This window comes from Armigeres subalbatus, chromosome 1 (genome assembly GCF_024139115.2).
Source record: "Armigeres subalbatus isolate Guangzhou_Male chromosome 1, GZ_Asu_2, whole genome shotgun sequence".
In the NCBI taxonomy this organism is placed as follows: Eukaryota; Metazoa; Arthropoda; class Insecta; order Diptera; family Culicidae; genus Armigeres; species Armigeres subalbatus.
Genome location: NC_085139.1, coordinates 42,709,086 through 42,719,815, shown reverse-complemented (window position 1 = coordinate 42,719,815; position 10,730 = coordinate 42,709,086). Strand labels below are relative to the sequence as shown.

General features: G+C 44.0%; 1 protein-coding gene across 1 annotated transcript; it reads left to right on the top strand.

The window, feature by feature from the left end:
* Positions 1-4,133: 4,133 nt before the first annotated feature.
* LOC134208325 (phenylalanine--tRNA ligase alpha subunit) lies at positions 4,134-5,837 on the top strand. Its single transcript, XM_062684329.1, has one exon. The coding sequence runs from the start codon at positions 4,255-4,257 to the stop codon at positions 5,743-5,745; it is 1,491 nt and encodes a 496-aa protein (XP_062540313.1). The 5' UTR covers positions 4,134-4,254; the 3' UTR covers positions 5,746-5,837.
* Positions 5,838-10,730: the final 4,893 nt, after the last annotated feature.

The following is a 10,730-nucleotide window of genomic DNA, read 5'->3' as shown; positions in this document are numbered from 1 at the left end:
AGACTGGGTTTTACACCACTTGAAAAGTGCCCACTACCCCAGGGAACCAGGTTCCCGGAAAAATGAGCCCACACAGGTTACTTCGATTTTGATTTCTTGTTCAGACCGAAACGGGTGAATAGTCATTTTTTCTGTTTCGATCGCAGTAATGCTGTGTTGTAATTTATCCGTAATGAATCTAACATAGATGATAATATTCTTGTATTTGGCAACTGAAATTTGAACTTGTTAGTTGTTAGCAAATTAAAGCCTAATATCTTGCTTTGTGTAGGTATGGCCATATTGCCCCATGGAGAGTGGTTTTTTGAAAAAACAAGTTTTATGATAAATTCAGATTTGTATCAGTACAAACATGTGTGCACCATATTCAATTATAATAAATCTTTTTATTTTTTTATTTTCATTGTCCTTACCGACTTTTGAGTCGAGTCAATCAAGAGACACTGAAGACGACCTTACTGATGAGGTCGAAATACGTATCTGTCGAGGTCGAAATACGTATCTGCCAAGCTACAATCAAGTGGTGGAATTAAATGGGATGGTACAAACTCGTCTTATGACAAGCAAACTGTTATGTTGTTTCGCCTTCTTTACATAGTCGCATTTGCAAATATGTTTTGCTTTAAAATATTTATTTTTTGTTTGGATTTGAATTTATACAAGTCTGGTGTAAACTCAATGATTATTCGCTTTATACTAAGGACAGATCTGTGGTACTTGTACCATGGCACAAGAGGACAAAACAATTATTCCAAGACTATCTTTGATAAGGACAATAATTTGTATGGTACTCATTTTAAGATTCTTGTACCATGGTACTTGTACCATCAGTGTGTCATTAGTATTACATAACAATTAAATGAATTTTGAGGCTTTATAAAGCTAAAAAACACATTATTGAACTACTTGTAACATTAGTAAAATTAAACCTGCGAATTGATATTGGCCGCGAAAAAGTTCATCGCGAAATAGTACTAACCGCAGAATGGTATACCGCTAAATAATATAAACCGCGAAATGTTAAACCGCGATATGATACTGAACGCGAAGCGGTAGACCGCAAACTAACACACCGCGAAATGGTTAATCGCGGAATGTTTTACCGCGAAATGTTGTACAATCGAAGATAGTTAATTTTATAAAAAATAATTGCGTTTTCGCAACTAGTATTCCATTACTAGGGAATCTACTTAAGATCAAGTGTGAGGTAATCCGGCAGGTGGCGGCATCATTACGAAAAGCACGGCGATGGCAAAACCGTTGGCGGTATGGTGACGAGCCTAGGGACACGTAGGACATACGTTTTCCGGATCTCCAGGAGATTATCCGGATGATAAACAACAAATCCCCTGAGGTTCCCGACTACCAGGAATGCTATTAAAACAGGTGAGCCACTGGGTATTTACCAAGGTTTGGGAGGATGAGGTACTACAAGGTACTCTCCCAATGTATTGCAGAAATGCCGCGAAAACAACGTGCCCACACTTCATATATTCCTCGAAATTAAAAAAAAAGAGAAAAACCATCCATTCCTTAACTTCAAAGCCGCATATGATACAAATCGATCGAAACCGGCTATGGCAGTGTAAGGAAATCCAGTAGATTGGACGGCTGAAAAACAAAAACACTTCGATGTATCGGGTGATGTGCGTAGTTCGAGTTTCAGGAATATTCTCGAGTCCCTTTGAATTGCACAGAGGGTTACGACAAGATGGCAGCAGCTTAGCAGCGTGTTTCGGTAACCTGAAGCCCGGGCTGGAGCACTCTTGTAGATTCTGGATTTGTAAATAAGCGAATACCGTACGACGTGAAGGCCTACGCAAACATGCCTGGTAGTATCGGCAGAAGCGGAGGTAGTGTTTCTTGGCGCGCAGTGCAGCCGTAATGTAGATCTTGATTGTGTCCTTTTATCGTTTGACTTCCGGTTGTTCCAATACCATATAAATCTGATGCAGGTTTTGGAAGACAAGTGCCAGTTCGTTAGCAAAGCGCCAATGCAATTTCTTAGGGACGACTCGTCTCGTCAGCCGATGTACATTCGATGGGAAAACGCAGCGATGGAAGTCCAGATCTGACTGTTTTTCTTGTTTCCTATATCCAGTGGAAGCTTTCTCCTCGGCTTTCCCACGTGATGGGAGAATCAGTTCTCCGACAAGTAACCGAATTTATTCATTTTTGGTTCAAAATTGCACTATGAAATCACAACTGGATAAGAAGGGTTTTCTCTCGGCTTTCCTGGCAGGTGACTGGTGAAGTGCAAAAAAAAAACAAAAACACAAAGCTGCACGGAGAAAAAAACATGGAGAAATACGTCGAAACTGACAACTGGCTTAGTGTCTTTTCAAGTGTATACCTAGAACTCTACACACCGATGGAGACTTCAAGCGCAACACCGAAAAATTCCGAGTGTCATATCCCGGTTATTAGTTCCTGGCTGAATGACTGTTTGTTTGCTAGATGTCAATTCGCTACAAAAGCCGAATGGATTGGGGTAGATTCCGTTGCAAGTTTGCACCAAGCGATTCGGACATCCAGATCCATTAGCGCTGCGGAACATCCACTGGCGCTTATGAAATGCTCCATGACTTCCACGATGTTATGCTCGCACATATATCAAGGCTGTTGCTCATCATGTAACCAAATCAGGGAATTCTGTCCGGTGCTTATTTGCTTAGTCTGCGGCTGCCAGTGATTCAACATCCGGAGGATTTTTTATGGTAATTTTGATACTTTCTGTTAAATGCTTTTCTGATCTAACTGGTGATTTTCCCTAGCAATAGAATGACGCCGCGCTGACCACCAGTGTCTGGAATTACCGCCGAGACAGCCGCTGGGGGTATTTTGACTGATGGTGAACGAACCGGGACGAAAGAGGCTTTTGATACGCGATGCGGCAAGACAAAAAGGGAAACAAAAAAACCAGTCTGGGACACGTATTTTCACTACTTTTAAAATATGATCGAATAAAGAATTATTCCATGCATCACATTTAAATGAATCCCTTGTTTTAATATTACAGTGATTACACTAAATTGAAATTAAATTCCTTTTTGTTGGTCAACAAGAGTAAAAAACACCCATTATCCAGAATATTTCGTTTTGAATAATGAGTAAAAATTACTCCTGAATTTGACGTTCAGGCCTTTTACTCATTAATGAGTAAACGCTGTTTACTCTTTTAATGAGTTGAACTATTTAACTTCATAATGGGTACTTTTTTACCCATTAAAGAGTACTTTGCCGGCACAGTGAACCCAATTAAAAAGCAGCTGAACGTCAGAATATGATGTCAAAAACGCGTTGACGTCTTGTTTCCGTGTTTGGCGGGATCGATATATTCTGGCGCGTAAAATTTTCTTTTGTTCAATGCAAAAAGTAAACAACATTGACGCTTGTCAAAGCACCCCAATTAGCGAACGACATTCGCTAGTTGGGGTGAGGTCGTGCCCCAATTAGCGAACGATCACTGTATACTTAATTTAATCATCCGCAGCTTATTATCAATTTAAGCATAAGGTGCCTGCCAGAGTAGACGCGTCTACGCGACGCGGCGCGAAAATTGCACACAAAGGAATAACAATCAATAATAAGGAGCTGTCAAATCGTAGGGACGCTTCGCTTCGCTTCGCACTTCGCGTCTACTCTGACCGCACCCTAAAGCCCCAAACGTAATACAACGGAATGGCGACGGAAACGGCAAATTTGACATAAAATATATGGACTAACTGTCAAATTTTCCGTTTCCGTCGCCGTTCCGTTGTATTGCGTTTGGGGCTTAGGGAGCGTCCACAAATTACGTAACGCTTAGAGGGGGAGGGGGGGGTGAGTGAAGTGTGACGATCCATACAAAATTTTCAGATGTTTCATACAAAAAGTGTGACATAGGGGGGAGGGGGGGTTGAAAATTACCAATTTTTACGTTACGTAATTAATGGATCTTCCCTTAACAGAGTGAGTGGATAGACCGAATATGGTTTTAGATTATATTTTAATCTATTTAGCTTTTTTATTTTTATCCGTGTACGTGAGATTTACAATTTCAAAATTCGTGGTCGACCCCTTTGCATTGTTTTGCCACAGTAGATAGCTACATCTGTAACTGTAGTTGTGTCGGCGCGGTCACACGTTGCATCTGCGAATTTGACAGATGTGGTGATCTCAAAATCGTATCGGTCGTGCGGTCAGTCTTTGTAAAAAAAATATAAATTTTCCTCAAATTTTCCTGGTTTTCTTGTCTAGTAGTTCTGACCTGGAATGCAGGAAATTACGGAACGTATTCTCCAGTACATTGACCAGCATGGTGACGTCGATACGCTGGATTTGGTGCCGGTTTTCGGCGAAGATCATCAGAAGATTGTCGGTGGTGTGAAAAGCATTGAATCCACGGCTGCGGATATGATCAGGACAGCTCAAGCCACCAGGAAAACATGGGAACTTACTGAGGAGGGTAAGCAGATATTGACCAATGGGAGTCATGAGGCTGTACTATTTAACGCCGTTCCGGCGGAGGGGATTCCGCAAGCGGAGCTGATGAAGTCGTCGCCCAATGCCAAGGTAGGATTCAGTAAGGCCATGTCTAATGGTTGGATCCTAATGGATAAGTCCAGCGGGACACCATTGATCAAGAAGAAAGTTGACCAGATTGAGGATGTGGTTAAAGATCATGTCAAAGCTGTGTCAGAGGGAAAAGATAAAGATGTGCCAGATAATGTGAAGAACGAGTACAAGAAGCGGAAAATTTTAACCGAAACCATCACCAAGAGCTTCGTGTTGTCAAAGGGACCGGAATTCTCAACAAGTCTGAAGAAGCTGGAAACTGATTTGACGGTTGAAATGCTAGCGAGTGGTATCTGGAAGGATCTCAAATTCAAGCCTTACAATTTCGACGCCTTGGGTGTTCCTCCCGAGCGAGGACAGTTGCACCCCCTAATGAAGGTTCGCTCCGAGTTCCGAGCAATTTTCCTGGAAATGGGATTTTCGGAAATGCCGACGAACAATTTTGTCGAATCCAGCTTCTGGAACTTCGATGCTTTGTATGTACCCCAGCAGCATCCGGCTCGTGACCAGCAAGACACCTTCTTTGTTTCGCATCCTAAAGTTAGTAATAAATTCCCTCTGCAGCTTCTGGATGCTGTTAAAAAATCGCACGAAAATGGAACGGATGGTTCTATTGGATATCGATATAATTGGAAGTTGGAGGAAGCTCAGAAAAATGTTTTGCGAACGCATACGACCGGTGTCAGTGCTCGGATGTTGTTCAAGGTGGCCCATCAGCCAGGTGGTTTTCAGCCAGTCAAATACTTCAGTATTGACAAGGTCTTCCGAAACGAAACCCTGGACGCTACGCACTTGGCTGAGTTCCATCAGGTGGAGGGTGTTGTTGCGGATTATGGACTGACGTTGGGCGATCTCATCGGGACTTTCAACGCCTTCTTCAACAAGCTTGGCATTACGGAACTGGAATACAAGCCGACTTTCAATCCATATACCGAGCCCTCGATGGAGATCTTTTGCTTCCATCCGGGTCTGCAGCGGTGGATCGAGGTGGGAAATTCCGGTGTCTTCCGACCGGAGCTGCTGCGTCCTTTGGGTGTGCCCGAGGGTGTGAACGTCATTGCCTGGGGTCTATCGCTGGAGCGGCCCACGATGATCAAATACGGCATTAACAATATCCGTGACTTGATCGGACCCAAGGTGGACCTGAGAATGGTGCAGGATGGACCAATCTGCCGAATGAACCGCTAAGGATAGAGGACCTTGTTTCTCATTATGCTTTTACGTTTTGTATGCGATGAATAACAAAGTCAACTTGAACTTAGGCTAGTTCTGTTATTTAATTCGTGAGTCGTTTAGTAGAAATATTGATGACAGCCTTCATTTGTTTTTTTACTTAGAACGGAACCATTAAATTTGGATTTTTATTTTGCCACGAATACAATTATAACAAGTCATAGAGGTAATGAATTTTAGAAACAAAATCTTTTAAAGCCTTTTAGCATTTGCTGATGATTCCTGGGAAAGTTCAAAACAATGTAAGCAAACCTAGTAACAGCCAGAGCAATAAAACACATTTTAATAATGTCTCAAGTCATGGATCGATTTCTCGGTTCGGATACACCTTACGAAAACATGTAACCTGAACCAGCTTTTGGGGAAGGTGGGGAGACTTGATCACCCCCTGTTTTATCGAGAACTAAAGTAGTTTTGTTCTAGGGTATTTTTTAGTATAGATCCTCTAGACAAAATTTAATGACCTTCATGCAGTGAGTTACTTTTTGGATTGGCAACTTTATTTATTCTGCAGTTGGGATCGCATCAAGCCATGCGCACGGATGGTTGCTTTTGAATTTGCTGTTACGTTTTTGTTCGTTTGCGCAAGAAACAGATTCGGCTGATGTTTATATTTTGCATGTACTAGAAAAGTGTTTTGAAGTTTGGAATTTACGCGTTTAGAGACCTTTAATAAAGTGTATAGTGCGCGAAGTCGTTTGTGTATACGGGGATGTCTTTGGTGAAATATGTGTGGCTGTGTGATAATACCAGAGATAGATGGTTATTTATCCATATTTATCGAATTACTCAGTATAGCTTTGAAAGAGTGAAGTAAATTGTTAGTGGAAGTGATTGGATCAATTTGGTGAGATTGTTTCAATATGTTTTTTATATGATTCCAAAATTAAATGCGCGCTGGATTGAAAAATCCGGAAGTTTGTTTATGGATCCATTATCCATTTGATTTCATTTCATTCATTTATCTAAGTCTACATCTAAACAGATAACATTGAATCAACAATTTGACGCCACAATACATGGTTCGAGGCCGCATCTCTCCATCCTCGAATACGCCCCACGCTCGCCAAGTCATTTTGCACCTGGTCTGCCCATCTCGCTCGCTGCGCTCCATGTCGTAACGTCCCTGCCGGATCGGAAGCGAACACCATCTTTGCAGGGTTGCTGTCCGGCATTCTTGCAACATGCCCTGCCCATCGTACCCTTCCGGCTTTAGCTACCTTCTGGATACTGGGTTCGCCGTAGAGTTGGGCGAGCTCATGGTTCATTCTTCGCCGCCACACACCGTCTTCTTGCACACCGCCAAAGATGGTCCTAAGCACCCGTCTCTCGAATACTCCGAGTGCTTGCAAGTCCTCCTCGAGCATTGTCCATGTTTCATGTCCGTAGAGGACTACCGGTCTTATAAGGGTCTTGTACATGACACATTTGGTGCGGTGGCGAATCTTTTTTGACCGCAGTTTCTTCTGGAGCCCGTAGTAGGCCCGACTTCCACAGATGATGCGCCTTCGTTTTTCACGACTGACATTGTTATCAGCCGTTAGCAAGGATCCGAGGTAGACGAATTCCTCGACCACCTCGAAGGTATCCCCGTCCATCGTAACACTGCTTCCCAGTCGGGCCCTGTCGCGCTCGGTTCCACCCACAAGCATGTACTTTGTCTTTGACGCATTCACCACCAGTCCAACTTTTGCTGCTTCACATTTCAGGCGGGTGTACAGTTCTGCCACCTTTGCAAATGTTCGGCCGACAATGTCCATGTCATCCGCGAAACAAATAAATTGACTGGATCTGTTGAAAATCGTACCCCGGCTGTTACACCCGGCTCTCCGCATGACACCTTCTAGCGCAATGTTGAACAACAGGCACGAAAGTCCATCACCTTGTATTAGTCCCCGGCGCGATTCGAACGAACTGGAGTGTTCGCCCGAAATCTTCACACAGTTTTGCACACCATCCACCGCTGCTTTGATCAGTCTGGTAAGCTTCCCAGGGAAGCTGTTCTCGTTCAAAATTTTCCATAGCTCTACGTGGTCTATACTGTCGTATGCCGCCTTGAAATCAACGAACAGATGATGCGTTGGGACTATAGACACTGTAGATTCCATAGACGAGCTGAGGCGAAGGCGAGTGTAGCCAAACGAACTGTCAGTTAGTGTAGCCAAACGAGCATGACGTCACAATTGCAATCCAAGCAACAGAGCGTGTGACGTCAAATTCGCGTGGTACACTGTGAAAAAGCGGAAAAACACACTAAATCAAAATGACTCAACCGTGTCTCCGCTCGTCTATGGAACCTATAGTGTCTATAGTTGGGACCTGGTATTCACGGCATTTTTGAAGGATTTACCGTACAGTAAAGATCTGGTCCGTTGTCGAGCGGCCGTCAACGAAGCCGGCTTGATAACTTCCCACGAGCTCATTCACTAGTGGTGACAGACGACGGAAGATGATCTGGCGGCATTAAGGATGGTGATCGCTCGAAAGTTCTCACACTCCAGCTTGTCGCCTTTCTTGTAGATGGAGCATATAACCCCTTCCTTCCACTCCCCCGGTAGCTGTTCAGTTTCGCAGATTCTGACTATCAATTTGTGTAGGCAAGTGGCTAGCTTTTCCGGGCCCATCTTGATGAGCTCAGCTCCGATACCTTCCTTACCTGCTGATTTATTGGTCTTTAGCTGTTGGATGGCATCCTTAACTTCCCTCAAGGTGGGGGCTGGTTGGCTTCCATCGTCCACTGAACTGACGTAGTCATCTCCTCCGCTGCCTTGACTTTCACTGCCTGTACTCTCAGCGCCATTCAAATGTTCCTCGTAGTGCTGCTTCCACCTTTCGATCACCACACGTTTGTCCGTCAAGATGCTCCCATCCTTATCCCGGCACATTTCGGCTCGCGGCACGAAGCCTTTGCGGGATGCGTTGAGCTTCGGGTAGAACTTGCGTGTTTCTTGAGAACGGCACAGCTGTTCTATCTCCTCGCACTCCGCTTCTTCCAGGCGGCGTTTCTTCTCCTGAAAAAGGCGGGTCTGCTGTCTCCGCTTCCGTCTATAACGTTCCACGTTCTGCCGAGTACCTTGCTGCAGCGCGACCGCCCGCGTTGCGTCCTTCTCCTCCAGAATCTGTCTGCACTCTTCGTCGAACCAATCGTTCCGTCGACTTCGTCCCACATATCCGACGTTGTTCTCCGCTGCGTCGTTAATGGCTGCTTTAACTGTATTCCAGCAGTCCTCAAGAGGGGCCCATCGAGCTCACCCTCTTCCGGCAACGCTGCCTCGAGATGCTGCGCGTATGCAGTGGCGACATCAGGTTGCTTCAGTCGCTCTAGGTCGTACCGCGGCGGTCGTCGGTACCGAACATTGTTGATGACGGATGTAAGGATTCGTTCGTACAATTAAAAGACGTCCTTTCAGATCCGGTGCAAAAGTCAAAGTGATTTATTACGCATATATACTACGATCGTCTACATATATTACAGCCTACTACATCTCGCATTTACGTTAAAAATATTTTTATGACATTTTAATAATAGAGGTAATAAACTATAGAGGACGATTGTCGCTGCAGTTCCCTTTGTTATCGTCCCCAAACATGTCGGGTACCTATCTGTCAAAACGTTCTGATTTTTCCTTTGTTGACATTTAGTGCCCTATCCTCGCCAGCAAAAGATGTTTCGCCAGTGACGACAGCGACAAGCGTCCTCTATAGTTTATTACCTCTATTATTTTAATAGTTAAACACAATTTAACAAAATTATCTGTTTACATTAATTCATACGCTTGCATTTATAAAGAACATAATCTTTCAAGTATTCTGGTTTCCGATTCTTCCGACTACATCGATTCTCTCGAGTACACATTTGCTTCTGATCCGATACTTCATGTTCTTGTGGTATTGGTTTTGGGTTGGATTTTGAATTCAAAATATCGTCGATAGGGGCTGTAAATCTTTGTGATTGTTCAAATGGGTTGCTGCATATTAATAGTTTTGTGTGATTTACATGTCTGTCGGACCTTACACCGGTAGCCATATTTTCCAATGTAAGGCTTCTTCCTTCTCTTTTCAAAACAACATGAGCTTGTGGATAAAAATTTGTAGTTAACTTATTACGTTTGATGAATTTTTTTTACAATTACGCGTCGAAAAGGGACTAGCGATTGGAAACTCGGTTCGTGGAACTCCAAATTTCTCAACTTCATCGGGAGCACACGCATACTCACCGATGTGCTCAAGGACCGTGGATTCGGCGCTGCAGGAGGTTTGTTCTTCTTCTTCTTCTTCTTCTTCTTATTGGCATTACATCCCCACACTAGGACAGAGCCGCCTCGCAGCTTAGTGTTCATTAAGCACTTCCACAGTTATTAACTGTGAGGTTTCTAAGCCAGGTTACCATTTTTGCATTCGTATATCATGAGGCTAACACGATGATACTTTTATGCCCAGGGAAGTCGAGACAATTTCCAATCCGAAAATTGCCTAGACCGGCATCGGGAATCGAACCCAGCCACCCTCAGCATGGTCTTGCTTTGTAGCCGCGCATCTTACCGCACGGCTAAGGAGGGCCGGAGGTTTGTTGGAAGGGATCAATGGTGCGAACGTTTAGAGGTAATCATACCATCTACCAGAGCTGTGGCAACACACACGAGCTAGGAACAGCTTTCATAGTGATGGGCGATATGCAAAGGCGCTTGATCGGGTGGTGGCCGATCAATGAAAGAATGTGCAGGTTGAAGATCAAAGGCCGGTTCTTCAACTTCAGCATAATCAACGTCCATAGCCCACACTCCGGAAGCACTGATGATGATAAGGACGCATTCTACGCGCAGCTGGAACGTGAGTACGACAGCTGCCCAAGCCACGACGTCAAAATCATCATATGAGATTTGAACACTCAGGTTGGCCAAGAGGAGGAGTTTAGACCGACTATTGGGAAGTTCAGCGCT